Here is a 21,501-nt window from a genome sequence, read left to right as displayed (position 1 = left end):
AAAAAAAAAAAAAAAAAGAAAGAAAGAAAATCCATGCGAACTCATTATATGCTGCAACATGTGACATATCGCCCGTGGCAGAAGCTGCCCAAACACCGAGCAAAAAAAAAAAAAAGGTGACATCAAAGGAGCTATTTTCAGCCGGCCGCTGGAGCGAGCGGTGGCGGGCAGCAGAGCTGCGCTGGCTGCAGCTGGGGCCTCCCCGGAGCAGCGGCCCCGCAGGGTGCTCGGCCCCGCTCCGCCGGGGGGGCTCCACGCGGGGGGACACACGGCAGAGCACCTTGCTGCGGCCGGCGTGTCCGGGGCTGGTTTTCCTGCGCTGTTTCGTTTCCAACCGCTGTGCCCTAGCGGGACGCTTGCGAGCCCGGGACGTGCGGCCACCGCGGGGCTGCCGTGGGCCGTTCCCGCGGGGCGCTCGGCGGCTCCGTCGCCCCACGCCGCGGGAATCGGCCGCCGCCGTGCGCTGATTTCCGCTAAAAGCTAATCTGCGCTGCTGCGCCCCTTCTAACAACAGAGCCCATCCCTCCCCCTCGGGGCACAACCCTTTCTGCCCCTTGCCCCGCTCCCAGGGAGTGCAATTCGAGTTTAATGCCAAATAATAACAACCCCCTCCCCCCCCCCCCGGGAGACTTCTTCCTTAGGCAATGACAAGAGAGATTTTTTTTTCTTTCTAAACTTAGAGGCTTGATTATATGAAGTATTGCAGTAGGAAAGGCTTTGCATTAAAATAGTTTCCTAGGTCATGAGGAGGCAGGGTTGGTTTTTGGTTTTTTTTTCCTCTCCCTACAGAGTTGACTGCTGGGTCGCACTTCGTCTTGTTTAGCCGAGATGAACTCCAGACTCCTCCGGCTTTATTTAATTACGCTGAAGTAACAGGAAAGGAAGTCATTTTATTTGATAATTTACAACACCCTTCCCGTAAACCTTGCTTATTCCCAGGTGAATGATGCCGCGGCACTTCTGCCCCACTGCACTTCGGTCGGAGGAGCCTTCCCTGCGTGTTTGCGAGCCGCTGCAGCCCCCCCCCCCCGGCCCCCTTCCCCGGGGTTTCGGCAGGGCGGCGGCAGCGGTGCTGGGCAGCGTGGGGACCCTGCGGCCAGGCAGGGCCCTCCGCAGCCCCCAGCCAGGGAGAGAGAGACACGGGCTGCGGGAGCTGGAGCCGCTGCCGCTCCTCCCCCGGGAGCCCCGGGACCCCCAGGACCCCCCAGGGACACCCTAGAGATACCCCAGGAGTCCCCAGGGACATCCCAGCGCCCCCAGTAATGCCCAAGGGACCCCCCCCCCATGGATGCCCCAGTGACACCCCCAGGACTCTTCAACAGAGACCCGCTGGGGACCCTCCAGGGACACCACAGGGACCCCCAGAGCCCCCAGGGACACTCCAGGGACATCCCAGAGCCCCCAGTAATGCCCAAGGGACACCCCAGGGTTGCTCCAGTGACACCTCCAGGGTCCCTCAGTGACCCCCGATGCCCCCAGGGACCCCCGGGRACCCTCCAGGGACACCACAGGGTCCCCCAGAGCCCCCAGGGACCCCCAGAACCCTCCTGGGGACCCCCCCCCCCGGGACACCGCACAGACACAGCTTGACGAACGCCGTGTTTCTCTTCTACCTTCCCAGCCTTTCCTTGGACTCGCCCGTCCAAACAAGCGTTACGCCCCTGCGGGGATCCCACCACATCCGCGGTCCCAGCACAGCGATCCCTGCTCCGGCGTTGGAGGGGGCGAGATAAACTGCCCAATGCCCACCGCGGCGTCCCCGTGATCCCCGACTGGGACAGAGCCCCCGGCCCCACACGTCACTGCCTGCTGGTCGTGACTGGGCCTTACTGGGCCTGCTGGGAGGCAGCAAAGAGATGGGTTTCATTAAAGAGAGGGAAGAAGCCCGGTGTCGCACGCAGCGCTCAGCTGCAGGAGCCGTCGGCCGGCTCCATGGGGCCATCAGCCGCCCACCGCACCCCGCAAGAGCCGCTTCGCCCTCAGCCACCGTCCCCTCCCGGCAGCCTCCCCGGGACGGCTTTGGGGGTTATTTCACTCGATGGCAGCCGGTGCTCCCAAACCCGTCTTTGCAGCTGCTCTGGGATTGGGGAGACCGGCTGGCATCCCCCCCGCATCCGCCAGCTCGGGGGGGGGGGGGGCGATTGCCCCTGCCCCGAGGCGGCGACGTGATCGTACGAGAGCCGCCGGGCATGGAAAGCCGGAGGCTGTGGCGTGCAGGAGGACAGCTGAAAGGGCGTTGTTTTTAGGTTGCCTGGGTGTAGAGGTGAAGAACGTGGGAGGGAGAGGTTAACAGCAGAAGGCAGGCACAAAAGAAACCCCAGAGAAGTTGGGTGTGCAATGACTCACTGATAAATCTTACGATTTGAGCAGTCATGAACTTTTTTAGGTATAACCCATGATATTTTGCATGTTTGGGGTTGAGTCTCCCAGCTTCCAGTGACTCTGGGCTGGACACATGTTGCTCCTGTCGCCCCGTGCACCCCTCAGGCTCATGAGCACCTGAAACCCCACTGTCGCCCCTTGCTCCCTTGCCCCATGGGCACCGGGACCACCCCAGCCCCACCACTGATGCTGGGACCCCCCGCAGTACCTGGCTGATGGAGGCCTGCCCCTTCCCATAGCTCACTAGATCACTTCAAACTTTAATTCTGTTATTTAGTATGCGCTCAAAGGCCAAGCTAGGGTGTCGAGAGTCAGTGCCCAAGTGATCCCTAGCGTTCGGTGCCAAACAAAACACGTAATTCTCCTGTTGCGCTTGGGTGCTGGTTTTCACCCCAAATGCTTGTGGTAGCGTTTGTGCTTCCTGGGGTTCAGCGTGCCACCGCTCAGCACCCCTGCTCAAGGCCTTGGGGTAGCGCCGCCGCTCTCGAGATCTTTATAACCTCTGGAAACCCCCCCACCCCCCCAACCTCCTTCTGCAGAGGTGATGGGAGAGGAGCTCTGCTCCTCCCAGGTGCCAGTGCCAAAATAAAGCTCACAGCCCTTCCCTCGCCAGGGCCGGCATCTCCCACCCGAAGCGAACTGCAGGTTTTCAGTGCTCTCCGCTGACCTGCGCCTTCCTTGCGTCGCTCGAGCTCTGCCTGCCTTTGCAGGGAAAGCGGCGCCGGGGACGGGAGCGGGCAGCCCCCCCGGCGCGCCTCGCCTGCCTGCCGCGCACCCCGGAGGGGCCGCGCGCCGGCCCGGGGCGAGCCGTGACTCACGAGGAGGCGGGCACGGCGGCGGGAGAGCCGGCGCCGCGCTCCCTGCGGAGTTCCTCTCCTTGACACCGCGGCTGGCGGGATAAGAGCGCGGCTGCGGGAGCCGGGGCAGCCCGCAGGCAATCCTCCGCCGCCGGGCTCGGTCGCTCTGCCGGCCGCGCGTCATGTTGGCCAGGGCCGTGCCCAAACCTCGCAGCTTGCGGAGATACGCTCCTAGCCCCGATGGGCAAGCGGCGGGCTGCCGCCGGGTGCACGTGGCCGCCGGCGAGCTGCGCTCGGCCCCGGCCCCAGCCACGGCGGCTCGGCCTTTCAACCAGCTCCCGGGCAACTGGAAAGCCGGCTGGCTCAACCTCTACCGCTTCTGGCAGGAGGGCGGCTTTCACAACATCCATAACATCATGGCCCGCAAGTTCCAGGAGTTCGGTCCCATCTACAGGTAAGGTGCTGAGCAGGGTCTCCTCCGGGCTTGTCCTGCTGCCGGCTGCTTGGAGCCGGTTTGAGTTGGCGGGTCGGGGACCTTGTGGGATTCCCAGCTCTGCCCCGGGGCTCCTCTCCTGCCCTGGCCCACCAGCCGGCGAGGCAGGGGGCTGCGGAGGGCCGGGGGGGGGGGTCTGCGTGTGAACGTGCAGCACCGAGAGGTGGGAGTCCTTGCACGGCACGGGGGCTGCGGGCGCTCATGCAGCGCGAAGGGGCCGCAGCAGGGTCTGCAAAGGTTCAGCTAGCGCCTTGCAGGTGCAGACTGTAGGCAGGATATTAGGCTGTTAGGAGGAAGCAGAAGCAGGGCTGGAGAAGGTCTCTGTGCCCCCTCCTCTGCCCCTCTGATCTCCGTAGGTTTCGGTACCGACATCCTCACGTAGATGGGCTGGAAGGGGGGCACCCGGCTGCGTTAGCACTTGCATGTTCCCTGCTGCCCCAAGCAAGGACTGGCCCTGGTTGGGGCATACATTTTTTGACCCAAGGGTATGGGACACATCTACCAGTGGTGTAAATCAGGGTAGCCCCAAAGATTTCCAGGGCATTGCGTTGGTTCACAGCAGCCACCGCTTTACATTGAAATCCTGCTCTCTCCTGACTCCTTAAAAAAAATCATCCTCGGGGCCAAATTCCTCCCTGAAGGATTTAACCTGGCAAGGTCTCTGCTCCAGCTGTGCCTGCCAGAGCCCTGAGGATCGGATCCTGGCTGGTGCTGAGCAGCTGCGCTTCCCAGAGCTGCTGCATCTCCCAGGCTTGGGCCCATAGGCAGGACACCTGGGGGGTGCTACCCGGTGGGCTGCAGATTTGGGGAGGTGGGTCTGGCAGTCGCACTGCAGGCAGAGGGGCTGCAAACCCCGACGCAGGGCCCGGGCAGGGGTGGCGCTGGTGCTCCTGACCTCGTCCTGATTGTCGCAGGGAGAAGCTGGGTGTCTACGAGAGCGTGAACATCATCAGCCCCCACGACGCTGCCACGCTCTTCAAGTCCGAGGGCATGCTGCCGGAGAGGTTCAGCGTGCCGCCCTGGGTGGCTTACCGGGATTTCCGCAACAAGCCCTACGGCGTGCTCCTTAAGTGAGTGAGGAGGTGGGGAAGGCTGGTGAGGGACGCTCGGGGGAGATCACCCTCGCCTGGCCGACAGGTTCCCTCCTCACCCCTGGAAATGGGACCTGCTTGCTCTGCGGTGCCCTGCTTGAGAGCCCTGCCGGGACCCGCCAGGGCAGAAACACCCCGGCACACGGGGTGGTGGGATGACAGAGCACCGAGATGGTGACCAGGGACATGAGAGGCCCCCAGCTGGCAGTGCCCTTGGGGGAGCGGGTCATGGGCACCCTGCGGGGCAGAGGGAGGGATGGGGAAGCCAGTACCCACTGCCCCTGAGAGCTCTCCCTCGTGTCTCGCAGGACAGGGGAGGCCTGGCGCTCGGACCGCCTGACCCTGAACAAGGAGGTGCTGTCACCGCAGGTCATGGACTCCTTCGTGCCCCTGCTGAGCGAGGTGGGGGAGGATTTCGTGCAGCGGGCCCGAGTGCAGATCAAGAAGAGCGGCCGGGAGCGCTGGACGGCCGATTTCACCAACGAGCTCTTCCGCTTTGCCCTGGAGTGTGAGTGCTCCGGGCTTCTGACCCAGATGAAGCCAGGCTGAGTTCCTCCAGGAGAGATGTTGCCTCTGAACTACGCCTTTGCATGGTGTCTGACATGGGCAACGTGGTGCATTTCCCCCAGCCTCCTCCTCAGAATGGCCAAACATGTTTCTCCCCCCAAAACTTAGGGTCTAAAGGGACAAGCTCTCTCCAAACAAGGGGCCTGTGAGGGGGGGGGGTCACTGCCCACTTCAGGACACCTTCTCAGCTACACACAAGATCCAGCTGAGACTTTCACAGCTGGACAGCTCTTTATCATCTACAGAAGGGTCATCAACTGCTCTACCCCATAGGGGATGCCTCCATGGTCCTGTGAAGCCAGAGGAGTGTAGGAGGACAGGCCAGGGGCCCCCTTAGCTGTGGAAAGGCTGGAGGCAGCCTCCACAGGGCAGGAGGGACCTGGGAGGTTGCAGGGGACAGGACCGGGCTTGCGGGAGAGCCTGGGCCCCTCACTCGTGCTGTGCTTGCAGCTGTGTGCCACGTCCTGTATGGGGAGCGGCTCGGCCTCCTGCAGGACTTCGTGGACCCCGAGGCGCAGCGCTTCATCGATGCCGTGACCCTCATGTTCCACACCACCTCGCCCATGCTCTACATCCCGCCCGCTCTGCTCCGCCGCCTCAATGCCAAGACGTGGCGGGACCACGTCCAAGCGTGGGATGCCATTTTCATGCAGGGTGAGCCTTCCTCCGCCATGTGCCTCCATGCTGGGACCGCCAGCCCTGTGTGTTGCCCGGGGGGAGGACAACCTCGAGAGCACATCCTCATTGGACCTGCGTGGAAACCTTCTCCTGGGGCCAGCTGCCCAGATCAGGGGCACACACGGAGGCTGCAGGGCCACCAAGGCTGGGAAGGCTTTCTGAGTGGGATCTACTCAACAGGAGCTGGTGGTGTTGGAACAACTGGGAATCATCTGGGAGGGGTGAAGGGCACATTATGGGCATCACTTTGATGGGAACATCAGAGCCAGCTCTCCTGGAGGGGCTTGTGGGATCAGAGAAATTTTGGCACCCGGTAAAAACCTCCTGCAGGGTGTATGCCTCATGTTACCCTCACCACCCAGCCTCTTGTGCCCAGCCAGCCAGTGCTCTGCTGCAAGGGCAACTCGAATGGAAAAGCCACTGGCCTGGGGACAGCAATGTCCTACGGTGCATTTGCCACCTGCAGCACCAGGACCATGCCTGGACCACCCACGGTCCTGCTCAGGCAGCCTGTGAGCCCCCTGCCAGGCCTAGACTTTGCTGGGTTTCTGCAGGGCGCTCAGTGCATTGCCTGTGTCTCCTCAGCGGACAAATGCATTCAGAATGTCTACCGAGACCTCCGGCTGCACCGCAAGAGCACCAAGGAGTACACGGGCATCCTCTCCAGCCTCCTCATGCAGGACAAGCTGCCCCTGGACGACATCAAGGCCAGCGTCACCGAGATGATGGCAGGAGGAGTGGACACGGTAAGGACCAGGCGGGACTTGTTCGGGGGTCGGGTCCTAGGCAGCTCTGAGCTCTGGCCATTCTGCTCTGTTTCAGACCTCCATGACGCTCCAGTGGGCCATGTTCGAGCTAGCGCGTTCCCCGAGCATTCAGGAGCAGCTGAGGGCAGAGATCTTGGCCGCCAAGCGGGACGCAGAGGGAGACAGGGTGAAGATGCTGAAAACCATCCGGCTGCTCAAAGCCACCATCAAGGAAACGCTCAGGTAATCAGGAGGCAGTAGCTGGTTCTCCCCGCATTGGCAGGGGACAAGAACAACCCTCCTCCCTCTACTGCCCAAATCTCCAGTTCCTTTTCACCGTGGGAATCCCACAGCATGCGTGGGACTCGCGCTTCCCCAGCTCCCTGCTGTCCAAGGAGAATGAGCTCCTGTGGCAGGGTGTCTTGCAGCTGATCCTTGTAAAAGAGAGCCACCAACCCATGTCCAGCACTGCCGCAGATCACCGCCATCCCAGGGCACCTTTCCAAGGTGGTGAGCGGGTCACCTCTCAGCAACCTCTGCAGTGCCCCGGGAGGCAGTCTGCAAGGCTCAGTCTGGAAAAGATGCACAACCAGTGCTCAGTGTGGGTTAACGCTGCAGAGAGGGGTGGAGGGGACCAGTGTCCCCTAGCCATACCGTCCTTCTTGAACGTGACACCCCACTGGTGCACGGGGATCCTCCACGGCACAGGGGGGGCCTCTTGGACGTCTCCCCTGACTATCCCTCTCCCCTAGGCTCCACCCCGTGGCAGTGACCCTGCAGCGATACACCACACAAGAGGTCATCCTCCAGGATTACTGCATCCCCCCCAAGGTGAGCAGCCCAGCCTGGAGAAGAGGCACGCAGGGAGCACGGAAACAGGGCCTTTCCTCAGCCCCTCTCTGCTTTGGAAGTGACTCTGAACAGAGGTGGGACCCAGGAGATCCGGGGCGCTGGGCACAGCCAGGCAGCTTGGTGGGGCAGCTGTGGCGCTTGGCTGTGGCCAGGGAGGGGTGCCCAGCCCAGCACCACCTTCCCCCACCACGCGTGGCCCTGGCACTGCTGGTTTCCAAAGCACAGATGAAGCCGTGTGGCTGCAGCAGGGGGTGGCAGAGCAGCGGGGAGGCCGTGGCACTCATCCTTCTTCACGCCTCCGCAGACACTGGTGCAGGTCGGGCTTTATGCCATGGGTCGGGATCCCAAGGTCTTCCCCAGGCCAGAGCAGTTCAACCCCGAGCGCTGGCTGGCGACGGGTTCAAAATACTTCAAGGGCCTGGGCTTCGGATTTGGGCCGCGCCAGTGCCTGGGCCGCAGGATCGCCGAGCTGGAGATGCAGCTCTTCCTCGTCCACGTAAGCCAGCTTGCTGCTAGCAGACCCCAGCCCCCGCGGGGTGGGGGAGTTGGGGCGCCCCGGCTGCTGCGGGGCAGGAAACCCCCTGCTCCCTCCGCAGCTCCGGAGGGCCAGGCCGGGTCACCGCCCCGGCGCGCCGCCTCCCGCAGACGGGCACTGCCGGGCAGAGCTGGCGCTCAGCACCTCGTCGGAGCCTCTGCCAGGCACAGCGCAAGGCTGCGAGACGCTCAGACGCGGCACCGCTGGGGGACGCGGCGTAGCCTGGGGCACGCGCTGACACCCTGGCAGTGGGTCTTAGTGGAGCAGGGAAGTCGTGGATCCTGTCACCACCCTCGCCACTGAGCGCGCTGCTGCTGCGAGTACGCGCGGTGTCCCAGGGCTGGACGTGGTCAGGGACCAAGGAGGGCTCATGCGCCTTGTGAGCACAGCCTGGTCGTGTCAGCAGTATCTTCTAGCCGGGAGGGGTGATGAAGAGCCGAGCTCCCAGTCCAGCAAAGCCCTGGGCAGTGCCAAAGCTGGCGCTGAGGGAAACCAGCCCCTGTCTGGCCCTTGGGACCTCTGGGTTTTTTCATCTTTGGCATTTTCCACCTGCTTTTTTCCTCCCTTCCAGATGCTGGAGAATTTCAAGATTGAAACCAAGAGAGCCGTGGAAGTTGGGACCAAATTTGATCTCATCCTGATCCCGGACAAACCCATCCACCTCACCCTGAGGCCTCTGAAGTCCCAGGCCTGAGGGGGCAGAAGAGCCCATTCCCTGGCAATCCCGGGACTGGGCTGCGACAGCGGGCGTTGGACCGAGCTGGTCCCAGTTAGAGGGGATTTGCGCCTGCATGTCTCTGACAGCTTGGCACATGCTTTATGTCCTGGAAAGCTCCCTATGATGTTACAGCAAGACTCCAGCAAAGGAATATGATTTGGGAGAAAGCGGTGAAGCTTTCATGGCTACAGCCTTGGCTCTGTGCCCCCCTGCCTCTGCTCCAGTTCACTCAAGGCTGCGCTTACGCCACTGGGGAGATAAACTGGAGGAACCCGATCCCAGCATCGCCCGTGCCCCGGGGTGGGCTCACAGCGGGCAAGGAGCCCTGAGGCACATCCCCTCCCGTGTCTCAGCTCCCTCTGCTTTTATGCTCACCATGGAAAAGGGGTCTGCAGCAGAGGGAGGCATGATGCGGTGGTGTCCCTCCCCAGCCCATCCCAGCCTCGCCGGGCACTGCCAGCTCCCTGCTGTAGCTGCTTGAGGCACCCGCAGACCTCGGCGCTGCTCCGCGCATCCCCAGAGGCTGGGGGAACATCCTGCCTGTAGCACGCGGGGACCAGCGGTCATGCTGCTCCGAGATCTGCTAACGTTTTGCTTCCCCTCTGATTTGCTCTGTAACTTAGTCATGCAGCAAAAGCACTGGATACTCTTTACGTGCATGAATAGTTTCTGAATCTTTCTCCGGAGTCCTGTACAGAGCATGTCCCGGGGTGGGGAGATGAAGGGCAGACATGCACAGACCAGGCGAAACCTCTCACGGTCTTGCTGCTCCTCCGGTCCTGGCACAGGCTAGGGCAGAGGGTCCAGCGTCTGGTGTCTCCTCATGGGAGCCACGGGGTCCAGTGGCATCTTCTGGTGGGAAATGAGAATACATCTCATTTCATAGCTCGACAATCCCTGGCTAACGCAGGCTGGCCAGGCTGGTCAGTGCCTGCACGAGGGGCCTCAGCCCCAGGCACTCACCGCGGCGGGGTCATGGGCAAAGCTGGAGGATGAGGCCCTGAAGCCATGGTCCTGCTCCAGCAAGCGAGTGCTGAGCTCCTGCTTCTCCCGTCCCCATCTCCTGGCGGCCTCCTCCAGCTGTGACAGAGATCGGGGGGACTCAAGGCAGGGGGGAAGAGGGTGGGAGGCTGAGGTGGTCGAGGGTGGGCAGCCAAGGGTGTCCTTGGGTGCGCGGCACCAGAGCGGGGAGGGACGGGGTGCTGGTGGAGCGAGTGAGGTTCACCTGAGTCTCCAGGACACGGCTGCGAGCTTGTGCCTTCTCCAGCTTGGCCAGCAGGGACAGCTTCTCCGAGCTGCCGAAGACGTCCTGCAGGTTGAAGAGGACAAGCAGGAGAGCAGAAATGCAAAGCGGTGTCAGCTCCCTTCCTGTCCCCATGCTCACAGGGGGTTGGCCATGGGAGACGGCTGCGGCTGCCACCCCATGGAGAGGCACCTGACCCACACCGGCCACACGTGGTGGCCCTAGGCTTGTGTCCCACCAGCAGGCGCCTGCTCTCCCTGCTCTCCCGGCGATGCCGGGTGCCACGGCTCTGCCCACCCATCCCCGAGCCCTCATGCCACTGCCCGCTCTCACCGGCAAGGCTTGCGGCGGCGGAGCGGTGGGGGGTGAGGGGTGCCGGGGCCTCGCCAGCTCCTCCCGCAGCTTGCGGTTCTCGGCCAGCAGCGTGCTGTACAGCTCCCCGGCCAGGGCTTCACCTGCGGGACCAGAACAGGAGGATGCAGAGAGCACCGGGACCCTCCCACCCTGAGGAGCCCCTTCCCCACGGCGCTGCTTGCACCCACCCGCTGGCTTCTCAGTGCCCTTGCCTGCCCCAGAGAGCCGCTCCTCCAGCATCCGCTCCATCGTCTGGATCACCTGCGGGAGAGAGCAGAGCCATCCCATCGGGCAGGGGCTGGGTCCCGCTGCATTCCTTCGCCCCCGCTCTTCCTTCCTGCCTCGGGAGCGCTGAGTGCCAGGGCCTGGCCGGGGAGGGATGGTGTCTTTAATCTCGAAGACATCAGCTTGCAGGCATTAAAGGAAGGTGGTTGTGCCCCTCTCTGGGATCTCCTCTCCCTGCCGGTTTGCCCCAATCTCTATCTGACCAGGGCAGCATTTTCCTTCTCACTCTCTTTTACCTTTTCTCTCTCCCAGGATGGCTTGTGTCCAGCCATCTCCCTAGAGCCAATAGCTGGGGCTTCCCAGCATGTGTCTGTAGCCTTTTCCCAGGATACAGAAGGGGACAGGAGGGACCGCGGGCATCTATTGGGAGTATGTGGCCCAGGGCCAGGGCTGCCCAGCCTTGTGCCCCCCTGCCTGCCCCTCTCGCTCCCAGCCTGCCCCAACTCACCTTCTCCTGCTGTCTCACCGTCTCCTCCAGGCCCTTCATCTTGGCCATCTTCTCCTGGTACTTCCTCAGCGCGGCTTGCTGCTGCTGGTGGACTCTCTGGAGCATCACCAGGTCTTTCTCCCGGTCATTTTTCTAGTAGGAGGGAAGAGAATGAGCAGCCAGGGGACCCTGTGTTGTGTCTCAAGCTTCGGGGCACCTCTGCCTCTCCCGGCCCTCAGAGGTTAGGGTGCAAGACAGGGGAGGGAAAGCCTCATGGAGGAGTCGCTGATGCTGCTGGGGTCCAGCCTGTCCTGGTACTGCATCTCTGCTCAGGGCAGGAGGGTCCCAGAGGCTGCAGGGGCCATGCACAGCCCCAACACCTCCAGCTTGCAGGCCCTCCACGTACCCCGGCCTTCGCACTGCTCTGCGCCTTCCCTCCCTGCTCCCCGTGCCCGGAAAACCCTCCGGCATCTCTACCCGAATCAGCTCGTTCTGCAGCTGCTGCACGCGGTCCTTCAGTCTCCTCATCTCCACCGTGCCAGATGCCAGCTTGTGCTTGAGGGTGGCTGCAAGAGAGCACGAGCACCCTTGGCCCCTGGGATGCACAGCCATGAGGGCAGGGAGCAGTGTCCCTCACTGCCACCCTCCTGCCCCCCCTGCTGCCCGTACCAATCCTGTCCATGATCTCTGCCCTGGTCATGACATCCACATCAATGTCGCTGAGCAGCATGCGGCCCAGGTCCTCGTGCATTGTAAGGCTGCGCCGCAGTTTGCTGTTCTCCATCTCCAGGCTTGTGACGTGCTGGCGGAGGGACAGGATGTCATCTGCCATCCGCTCCAGCGCCAGGCGGTAATTGTTCGTCTCCTGCATATCCCAGAAGGGATCCTGCTGATCGCCTGCTGCCAGCGTGGGCTTTCACCCCAGCCCCAGGGCAATGACAGATGGGGAGAGCCCCATAGAGCCCAGATGTCTTGAGGGTTAGACCAACCATGGAGAGGCTAAGAAAACTCCAGTTATCCTCCTTCCCTTCCAACCATCTAATCTCTTCTTCTCCATCCATCCTTCTCCTTCTGTCCCTCCAGTGATCCTTCTTCTCTCCCTCCATCCACCTCTCCCTCCATCCCAACACACTGCTCTGGCAGACTCCCCAGCATTTCCCCATCTTTCCTGCCACCCTGTGGAGGAGAGGCAACTCCCCTGGGGACATGGAGAAGAGCTGTGGCAGAGCTGGAGGTTGACCCTCAAGCCTCTTGCCTCCTAGCCATCGGCCTTGGCCTCGAAGCCCCAGGGATGCCTTCCTTGCCAAGACTTGTCCTCAGGCAGGATGGACCGTGGTGGCTCTCTGAGGGGAACCAACCCGTGAGTGCTCTGGCCCTGGCTGTGGCTGAAATTCAGGCACCGGCTCGAGCTTCTGCTCGCCTCTGGTTTTACTTCAATGCCTTGACTTGGCTGGCTTTTTTTCTCCATGTGACAAGTAGTTGGTCTGAGCCAGGAGCTGGGGCCAAAGGTGGACACAAGCGCCAATGAATGTCCCTGGAGGGGCTTTCTGCAGCTCAGGATCTCATGCCACCCAAAGCAGCTCTGCCTGGCTGCTAGTGGTGCTGCAGGGGCCACCAGACACTGGCTGGGATGTCACCTGTCTGGGCTGGAGAGGAGATGCCAAGGTACCTAGCCGACAGATCCCTGGGACTCAGCCACAGCAATAAGCTGTTGTTTCAGCACATTTTTAAAGCTCCAGATGTGGCATCAGGTGGGGAGGTGGACAGAGGGCATCTCAGCGCCTCTCCCTTGCGGTTCCCCTTCCCCCTCCCTGGCTCTCAGACAGGCAGAAGGACGATAAAGTTGCCATGGCACCTCGTGAGAGCCCCCGCAGCAAGGGCACCCGCGCGGCCCTATCTCAGCAGCGGAGCAAACCAAAACAGGGCTCCACGCGGCCCTCCCCAAGGTCGGGGCCGCAGCAGGGAGAGGGGCTGCCAACGTTCCCAGCGGGACGGTGCTCAGCTCCCAGCGGCACCTACCAGGGCCCCATTCAGTCCCTGGGGGACGCTGGAGCCCTCTGCCCATGGCACGGCTCCGGGCACCAGTGACAGTTCACCCATCCTCTGTCCCCAACGCATCCCTGGACAGCTGGCCAGCCGGCCAGCCAAATACAGCCCTGCGGGATGGATGAGGAGCCTGGCACGTGTTGGGACAGCTGACCCCTGGCCATGAGCCACGGGCACGTCTCGCCAGCCCAAGCTTGGGCTTGGGGGGGGGGGCCCTTTGCTTGGGGCTCTCGCAGGGCCCCCTCGCCTTTCCCAGCCGAGTCGATGGGACTTGAGGGTCCCCCTGGACTCAGTCGCTCCCTCTGGTGCAATAACCGCCAGGGCTGGGGACGTGGCCTTGGCTGGCGCCTGCACGACGGGGGCTCTCGTACGGATAGGTCCCAGCTTGCCTCCCTGCCGAAATAAATCCCAGCACGTGCACCCAGCATCTCCTTCACCCAGCCTGGACCCCTCCAGCACCCTCGGCCCTTGGAGCGAGGCCAAGCCGAACGCCCTGCAGCCCCGTGCGCCCGCAGGGTGCTCAGCCAGGGGCCTGCCCGGCGTTTGTGCCAGGTTCGAGCACCGTGCTGCGACTGCCCACGCTGCCCGGCTTGGCTCCGGCCCGTGGCGAACCCTGCCCCGAGTCTGGGTCCTGGCTGATGTCACGGGGCTTTGCAAGTCCTTAAAAGCAGGGGAGGCAGCAGCTAAGGATGGAGGGGCAAATCTTTTATACAGATCAGCCTGGATCTGCTGGAGGAATGGGTTTGCATGCTGAGGTCTGTGTTGTAGGTGCAGCTGTGGCACCGCTTGCCGTGTGGGTTCAGAGGGAGACTGCAAAAGTTCACGGACCAAAAAAACCCACCAGGGGTTTGCACCTCATGATGCAAAGCTGTGCAATAGCGCCTGCTGCAGAAACGGCCGCAACGGCCTCTAGAAACCCCTCCGGCCGCGGAGCAGCGGGGCGGTGGGATGGGGAGCGGCGCCGCTGCCCCTGCCCCCCGCGGGGCCGCGTGGCAGAGCCGGGCTGCACGTGCAGGGTCGGTCCCGCCGGCAGCTGCATCAGCGGGGGCCTTGGCGGGAGACGGCCGTGACGGAGCCGCGTGCCTGGCAGCTCCGCCGGCCTCCGGGCTGGCAGCCTTGGGACCGGCCTTCGCGAGCCGGCCGGCGGGGGCAGAGGGTGGGCGCAGCGGCAGCGCGCAGCCTTGGGGAGCTCCTTGCCGCTTCGGAGAGCAGGCAGAGAGAGGGGGAAGGAGCAGGCAGACGCTGCCGGCAGCCAGCACCTGGTGCCCGTGCCGCCCCCCGGCTCCCCGGCACTCACCTGCTCCCGCTGGTCCCTGGCGCCGTCCGGCCACCTGCGGAGCAGAGAGCAGAGGGTGCAGGAAGCCACGCAGCACCCTGCCACGCTCTGCGCGCCGCCGGCCCCGGGAGGGGGGCAAAGCCGGCGGCGGCGGTGGGGAGAGAGGCCGCAGGTGCAGGGGTGCTGCCTCGCACGGGCCGCGGGCGCAGGGGTGCAGCCTCACATGGGCCGTGGGCGCAGGGGTGCTGCCTCGCCTGGGCCATGGGTGCAGGGGTGCAGCCTCGCACGGGCCGCGGGTGCAGGGGTGCTGCCTTGCACGGGTTGCGGGCGCAGGGGTGCAGCCTCGCACGGGCCGCGGGCGCAGGGGTGCAGCCTCGCACGGGCCGCGGGTGCAGGGGTGCTGCCTCGCACGGGCCGTGGGTGCAGGGGTGCTGCGCCCATGGGGGCCGCACAGACCCCCTGCCCTCGGCAGCCGGAGGCACAGCACTGCCCCGCAGCAGGAGGAGATGCACCTCGGCAAAACGGGGGGAGTCAGGCGGGAACCCCCCGAGAAACGGTCACTGGGGGATCCCATGGGAGCACCTGGCTGCCGAAGGGGGGACCGAGCTCTGGGCACAGATGCCCAGAGGCGGGATGCTGCCCGACCTGGTCCCGCTGTTGCTCCTTTAGCAGCAAAGTCCCCGCAGCCCCAAGGAGCTGAGGAAGCCCAGGAGGCGCCTGCGAGCGAGGGGGGGTTTGCAGCCCCAGGGGCGCGCAGCCCCCCGTACCTCTGCTCCTCCGGAGGTGCTCCCGTCTCCCGTGGGAATGGCTGCTTTCCGGGCAGGATCCCAGCCACGGCGTCGGCAGGCGGGAGGGACACATCACCTTGCTGGAGCTGCGAGGAGACAGCAGAGCCGAGGGGGGAAATGAGGCACGTGCCGGGAATAACCCCCAAACGGAGGAGAGCCGAGCCCCCCGCCTCCTCTGGACACACCATCTCCCCGCCTTCACCCCCATCCCCACCGCCTGCAGCAGCCCCCCCTGCTCTCCGCTCTCCCCCCCGGGGCAAAACAAACAGCTTCGCCAGCACCGCTTAGGGCTCGGGAAAACTGCATCCAGCCCTGCCACAAAGCCCGGGGGGCTGCACAGCCCCGGAGCGGGACGCGGCTCCCCCCGCAGCCGAGCTCTCCATGATGCCCCCAAGGACTCACGGTGGAGGAGAGGGGCCTGTAGTACCACGTCATGGGCCCTTCCCGCGCGGCCCCACGCTCCGGCGGAGCGGGGCCCTGGGCTGCCCCGGCTCCAGCATGCCCCCTCCCCGGGAGCCGGCAAACAGGAACGCCGCGGCAAGCCGGCCAGCCGCGGAGCGGCACGGCGAGGCGAGGGGCCCGCGCGGGCCGGCACGCTTACGGCGGGGCCGGGGGGCTGCAGCATGAGGAAAGGCAGCGGCTGCTCCGAAGCCCGGCCGGCTCCCCGTGCCGAGCCGTGCCGCGCCGCGCCGGCTGCCGTCGCCACAACACAAACCTCCTCTTAGCAACCTCCGCGGCGCGGCTGCCTCCCCGGCACCAGCGGGCGCCCCGCGGGTCCCTTGCCGCCCGGCACCGGCGCGTCTGCGTCCGGAGCTGCAGTCCTGCACGCGGCGCCGGCAAAACAAGGCTCTCCGAGAGCGGGTGCAAACCCGGGCTCGCCCCGGGTGCTGCGGGTGCTGCGGGTGCCCTGCCGATTTGCGTCTACGGGGCTCTCGACCTTTCTGTGTTTATCACCCCTCTGATCCGTGCAAGTCACATCAGCTTCCTATGGCTGCTCCTATCCTTTTAGCACAAGCATTTCCCCGGCTCCTGCCAGCGGAAGCCGAGGTGTCGGCTTCCCTGCTGCAGCCGGTCCGTGGGTCTGCAGCTTCCCCAGCAGGTTCTCCTGCGGGAGCCAAGGGCACTGGACACGGGAATGCCGTTAGACTGGCGCTGACCTCCACAAAGGTTTGTCTGAAACATCAGCGTGCGCTTTGATCCCTTTTAAAAGGCAGCGCTGGGTCCAGCCCGGCCGTTCCCCCTCTCCCCGGCTCCCCCGCGCTGCCCCTGACGCCTGCAGCAGCCCAAGGGCCCGCGCAGGCAGCCGCTCCGCACGCGCCTGGGCAGCCGTTCGGCTCCTGCGGGAGGCCGCGCTGTAGCGCCGAGCTCCTCCGGGCACCGCTGAGCTCTGGCCGAGCGCCGCGAGGCCGGCGAGCCGAGGAGGACGCCTGCTCCGGTCCCCTAACGCAGGCGGTGCTCGGTGCTCCAGCTTTTGCAGCCCCCGCTCGGCTCGCGTTGCCCCGAGCCGGCATTGCTGGGCGGCCCCGACTCCCGGCCAGCCCGGAGCGGCCGGCGGCTCCGGCAGGGCAGAGCGTCCCGTGCGCCCCTGCAGCAGTGCGGCCGCGCGGGCCGAACCCAGCGTCCTGGGTGTCACCGGCGAGCTGCCGCTGGGGGGGGTGACTGCAGCCCGGACCCCCCCGCCGGAGAGCCCTGCGCCGGCCCCCCCCGGCCTGGCTCCGCTTTAGCCGTCTCCGCCTTATCCCTTGCTCCCAGCAGCGAGACTGGAGGATGCAATTTGGCGGCGGCTCCTGCCGGGTCCGAGCGCAGCGGCGCGGCTCCCGTGGCTCATTTCCATGCGTTGGATGTGGGCCGCAGGGCACCGGGGTGGCCCGCTCCTCCGCGGGGGCTCCCCACTCCCAGCGCGCTCCTCCCGTGTTTCAAACGCTCGGTTAAGCTCCGAGGGACTCGCGGGCGCTCCGATCCTGCCTCCTCGCGGGCTCTCCGCTGCCATCGTCCCTCGGCTCGGGCAGCAGCCGGGCTCCGGCTTTGCCACGTCCCCCCCCGCCAGACCCCTGCAGAAGTGACGCCCGCGCTGAATTTGTCGCTTTTAAGGCACGAACGGGATGCTCCGTCCCAGCTCCTGAGCCTCAGCCTGTCCCTCAACCTCAGCTCCCCGGCACCGGCACCGGCACGGCCGCGCCAGCCCCGGGGATGCCAGGAGCCCCCACAGATCTGCGATGCCGTGTCCCGTGCCGTGAATTTTTCATCACAGAGCTGGTGTGCCGTGGGAAGGGCGTGATTATCCGTGCCGTTGATACCGCAGGGGACGGCAGCGGGCTCGCCGTTTCCTCTGCCTTCGGCTGGCTGCTGCTGCCCAGGGTGCTGGGATGAGCCCGGGGCAAAGGCAGCGCCTCGGAGCTTGTGCGGCGCCTGCCGAGGCCGAGAGCGGGGCTCCCGTGTCCCGCCGAGCGGGGCTCCCGCGGCCCGGACCGCGGAGGCGGCTGCTCCGCCGGGCCGGGCACTGAGCCATCCGGCCGTTAAGACCGGTGCTGCTCCGAAGGTCCCTGCCAGCACCAGTGTGCCCTTAGCCTGCCGGTCCCCCCGCGCTCCCACATCGCCGCCGTCCTAATGGAGGGGCCCGTCGGGGCGGGCAGAGTTAAGGGTACTCGGACACGCTCCCCCTGTACTCCTATACCTGCTCTCTAAGAGGGCCGGGGCCGCAGCTGCCTTCTTCCTGCAGCGCGCCAGCGATGAAAGCCTGGGAATCCGCATCTGAAATGCCTAAAGCTTTGAAACTCCTGCACTTGGTGTTTATTTCCCCCCTCCCCACCATCATTTACAATTCTCTGAAGCTTTCCCTGCCGTTAGAGCCATTACCCACGCGGATTCGGAGCCTTTCATCCGCTCAGACGAGACACCCCCCCCCCCTTCCTATATTTGCCTAGGCCAAGTTTTTTATTTACTTAACAAATTGCTCAGAGACACTTTGATGTAGCCGATTAGTTTCAAACGCTGGAATCGATTCGCCTGCGGAGGGGCGAAGGCAAAGCGCAGAGCGAATCGCGGGGGACGGGGCGGGTGTCTGGCGATACCCTGCAAGGGAGGGCAGGGAGGGCAGGCAGCTTCGCCCCGCTCCTGCCCTCCTGCCCGGGCAGCAGCGACTGGTGGTGGCCGCAGCATGCCCGGTCACACCAGGCCCTTTGCCGCCTCCGGCTGCGGGCAGGGGCAATCCCTCCCCGGGTGCTGCGTGTCCGAAGGGGAGAGGCTGAGAATGGTCCAACTCGTTTCACTTGTGGTCGCGGAGGCATTGAAACCGGCACCTCCAGGCAGCACACGAGCCTCATCTGTAACCCAATCCCCCCCCCCAACCCCACTAAATAGCGGGTCCCCGGGTGAATATCAAGCCCGACTCCGTCGTTGTTATGAAGATGGGATAAGCTCCGATTTGCATATCTGAGAAAAATTGCTGCAGCAGCTTAGGAAGATCAGAGGGAAAAATTCCCTTTTCTGTAACAAAAGCTCGTGAAATCGTCAGGAGATAATTAGCCCTTCATTTGTGTGAAAACTCGCTTTTTGACTACTGTGGATGCTCCTGAAGACGACTTTCCTTCCGCAGCACCGTTCGCAGGAGAGGGACGGGAAGGTCCCATGGGAGAGGGATGGGAGGGTCCCACAGGAGAGGGACGGGCGGGTCCCGTGGGAGAGGAACGGGAGGATCCCACGGGAGAGGGATGGGAGGGTCCCGCGGGAGAGGGATGGGAGGGTCCCACGGGAGAGGGACGGGAGGATCCCACGGGAGAAGGATGGGAGGGTCCCGCGGGAGAGGGACGGGAGGGTCCCACGGGAGAGGGACGGGAGGGTCCCATGGGAGAGGGACGGGAGGGTCCCACGGGAGAGGGACGGGAGGGTCCCGCGAGCGAAGTGAAACCCCGAAGCTCCCGACTCAAATTCACGCTCCTCAGGGCACGATGGCTTTAACACCCGGACCCCCCCTGCAAGTACACCTAGACTGAGAGGCGGGTTAGGGCAACCTGGCGGCTTCTTCCGCTTTCACCCGCAACACCTTTCCCTGGGAACCCACAAAACGCCTCCGGCACCGGCTGGCGAAAGGCCGCGGAGAAGCAGCGCTTTATCTGATTGAACCCGCGTTGAACTCCCTTCCCGCGCGCCATGATCTACGGGGCCGCGGCGGCGAGCCGGGGGGGGCGGGTGGAGGGGGGTATATTAGCCGGAGCGTTGCTATTCAATTTGGGACTTAATTGGATCGTACTGAAAAGCGTTTAATGGGAGCGGAGTTCAATTTAATCGAGACACCACGTCGCCCGCTCCCGTCCCCTTCAGGACGGCGCTTTTCGGGCGGGCGATTGCCATCGCTATTCGGTGGCGGGCCCAGCTGCTGGCTGCTGATAGCGTATCGAACGGGGAAATAAAAGCCGCCAGATTACACGAGTAAACGCCGCGTGCCGACAAGCTCTCCGCGGAGCTCGGCCTCCAAGCCCGCTGCCTGCTCGGGCGAGATAAGGCTCACGAACGCCGTTGCTCCTCGCCAGCAGGGAGCGCGAGCCCTCCCATCTCGCTTGCGTGTCGCTGATGTTTTATTTTGCTCGAGAAAAAAAAAGCAAAGCGCAAAGAGGTGGGATGGCTTTGAAAGCAAACGCCAGCAGCCTCCGAGTGAGCCGGCGCCTGCAGCACGAGGACGGGCTCTCCTCCTCTTCCTCCTCCCGGGATGGGTCGCAGCAACCTGAAACCGGAGTCGGACCTAAAAAACCCCTCCTGAGACCAGACGATTCAGGAATTGGGGTAGCCTCGATTCCTGCCAGGATTTAAAGATTCCTGCTGGGATTTAAAGAAGGGGAAAAGTATCGCCCCCAAGCCCTGGGAGCAGGGGGAGAGGCGGTGACGCTGGGGCCCAGTTTTCCAAATGCTCAGCGGCATCTCCCTAACGAGCCCGGCCTAACGTGGCTCGTTAATTAGAAGGGATGCAGAGGCAGCCGCTTTCCTCGGGTGGTTCATTGGCGCTCGGAAAGGTCGAGCTGCCGGTGGAGGGTGGACGAGCGTGCCGAAAAATCTTTTCGAACTGAGTGGGAAAAAAAAGTTATTTTTGGACATGGGTTGTCTGGTTTTCCCTGATTTCTGCCTTCCCTGGCTCAGGGCAGGGGGATTCGCAGTCCGGGCGGTCGGGCTCGGCGCTCAGCAGAGCATCTTCCCGCACCCGGTTAATCACCGCTGGCGCGAAGAGCTAATGAAATCAAAGGGGAAGTAAATCGCCGAATCCTTAATCTCCTTGAGAAGTGAGCCACACTATCAGCTGGATTCATATTAGCCGATTTAAGGGCCTCTTTTATTAATTGGCTTAATCCCGCACTGCGGGCATGCCAGGGAAAGCCAGCCCTTACCCGCCGAGACCGGCTCCTTCGCCTGCTCGCAGCCGCCCCGAGCCGGGGCAGCCGCCGCGTCGGCTGTCCCCAAAAAGAAGAAAGCGAGCGCTGCAGGGCAGGCGATCGTTTCCATCCACCCGTTTGATTTGCAGTATTAATGCCGAATAAGCAAAACCCCACATCAGCTTTGCAGCCCCCTCCCCGGAAGCGCTGCCCTCCGCCTGGAGCCTTGCAGCCCAGCAAGCCCCCCCGGTGCCCGCCCTGCCCCGCACCCCCGGGGCGCCCTCGGCCCTCGAGGCGGAGGCTGCCCAGCCTCCTCTGCCTCTTTTCCCGGCCAGGTACAATTCGGGGGGTGGAAGGACGTCTTGCGGCCCTAGGGCAGGGTCTGGGGTACGGCGGGCCAGGCCCGCAGCTGCAGCAAACCCCGCCGTTGGGTTTTGGTCGGCATTCGGCTTGCAGAAATCCTGCAGCTCAAAAAAAAAAAAGGGGGGGGGGGAAAATCGGTGTTTCTCCTTCTCTGCGGAAACCCTGAACTGGTTCTTTCAGTGCCTCCTGGGTATTTTTAGAGCCCCGCGCAGCTGGAGCAGCTCCTTGTTTGGGGAACGTTTAGCGAAAGCAGCGACCCGCGCGGCGGCGGCGCTGGTGCTCGGCGGGCGGCGGGACGGGACGGGACGGGACGGGACACGGCGCGACGCTAGGTGGCACTCGGAGCTGCGGCTGCACCGCGGCCGGGCTGCCGGGGAGGCTGCGGGGGCAGGGCCCCAGCGCCCTCGCCCCTTGTGGCACCCTCTCCCCTTGCAGCACCCTCTCCCCTTGCAGCACCCTCGCCCCTTGCAGCACCCTCTCCCCTTGCAGCACCCTCTCCC

At 64.3% G+C, this 21,501-nt stretch overlaps 2 protein-coding genes across 2 annotated transcripts in view; one reads left to right on the top strand and one right to left on the bottom strand.

Moving 5' to 3' along the window:
* LOC112967327 (cholesterol side-chain cleavage enzyme, mitochondrial) overlaps nucleotides 1–9,538 on the top strand; it is a 13,243-nt gene extending 3,705 nt beyond the window's left edge. The window contains exons 3-11 of the mRNA XM_026068399.1: nucleotides 3,566–3,633; nucleotides 4,587–4,742; nucleotides 5,072–5,271; nucleotides 5,781–5,984; nucleotides 6,594–6,754; nucleotides 6,831–6,997; nucleotides 7,507–7,585; nucleotides 7,911–8,102; nucleotides 8,713–9,538. Coding sequence (XP_025924184.1) covers nucleotides 3,566–3,633; nucleotides 4,587–4,742; nucleotides 5,072–5,271; nucleotides 5,781–5,984; nucleotides 6,594–6,754; nucleotides 6,831–6,997; nucleotides 7,507–7,585; nucleotides 7,911–8,102; nucleotides 8,713–8,835 — 1,350 coding nt within the window. The 3' untranslated portion in view covers nucleotides 8,836–9,538. The remainder of the gene's footprint in view (nucleotides 1–3,565; nucleotides 3,634–4,586; nucleotides 4,743–5,071; nucleotides 5,272–5,780; nucleotides 5,985–6,593; nucleotides 6,755–6,830; nucleotides 6,998–7,506; nucleotides 7,586–7,910; nucleotides 8,103–8,712) is intronic.
* Nucleotides 9,539–9,618: 80 nt separating this feature from the next.
* Nucleotides 9,619–21,501, bottom strand: part of CCDC33 (coiled-coil domain containing 33) — a 58,837-nt gene continuing 46,954 nt past the window's right edge. The window contains exons 15-25 of the mRNA XM_026068368.1: nucleotides 15,681–15,783; nucleotides 15,258–15,364; nucleotides 14,512–14,545; nucleotides 11,838–12,033; nucleotides 11,646–11,734; nucleotides 11,190–11,321; nucleotides 10,645–10,717; nucleotides 10,436–10,557; nucleotides 10,085–10,168; nucleotides 9,823–9,939; nucleotides 9,619–9,711 (exon numbers count right to left, since the gene is read on the bottom strand). Coding sequence (XP_025924153.1) covers nucleotides 9,649–9,711; nucleotides 9,823–9,939; nucleotides 10,085–10,168; nucleotides 10,436–10,557; nucleotides 10,645–10,717; nucleotides 11,190–11,321; nucleotides 11,646–11,734; nucleotides 11,838–12,033; nucleotides 14,512–14,545; nucleotides 15,258–15,364; nucleotides 15,681–15,783 — 1,120 coding nt within the window. The 3' untranslated portion in view covers nucleotides 9,619–9,648. The remainder of the gene's footprint in view (nucleotides 9,712–9,822; nucleotides 9,940–10,084; nucleotides 10,169–10,435; nucleotides 10,558–10,644; nucleotides 10,718–11,189; nucleotides 11,322–11,645; nucleotides 11,735–11,837; nucleotides 12,034–14,511; nucleotides 14,546–15,257; nucleotides 15,365–15,680; nucleotides 15,784–21,501) is intronic.

The sequence above is a fragment of the Apteryx rowi genome, unplaced genomic scaffold (assembly GCF_003343035.1).
Source record: "Apteryx rowi isolate R43461 unplaced genomic scaffold, aptRow1 scaffold_27, whole genome shotgun sequence".
Lineage (NCBI taxonomy): Eukaryota > Metazoa > Chordata > Aves > Apterygiformes > Apterygidae > Apteryx > Apteryx rowi.
Note: the sequence above shows the minus strand (reverse complement) of the source record. Positions and strands in the feature narration are given on the sequence as shown.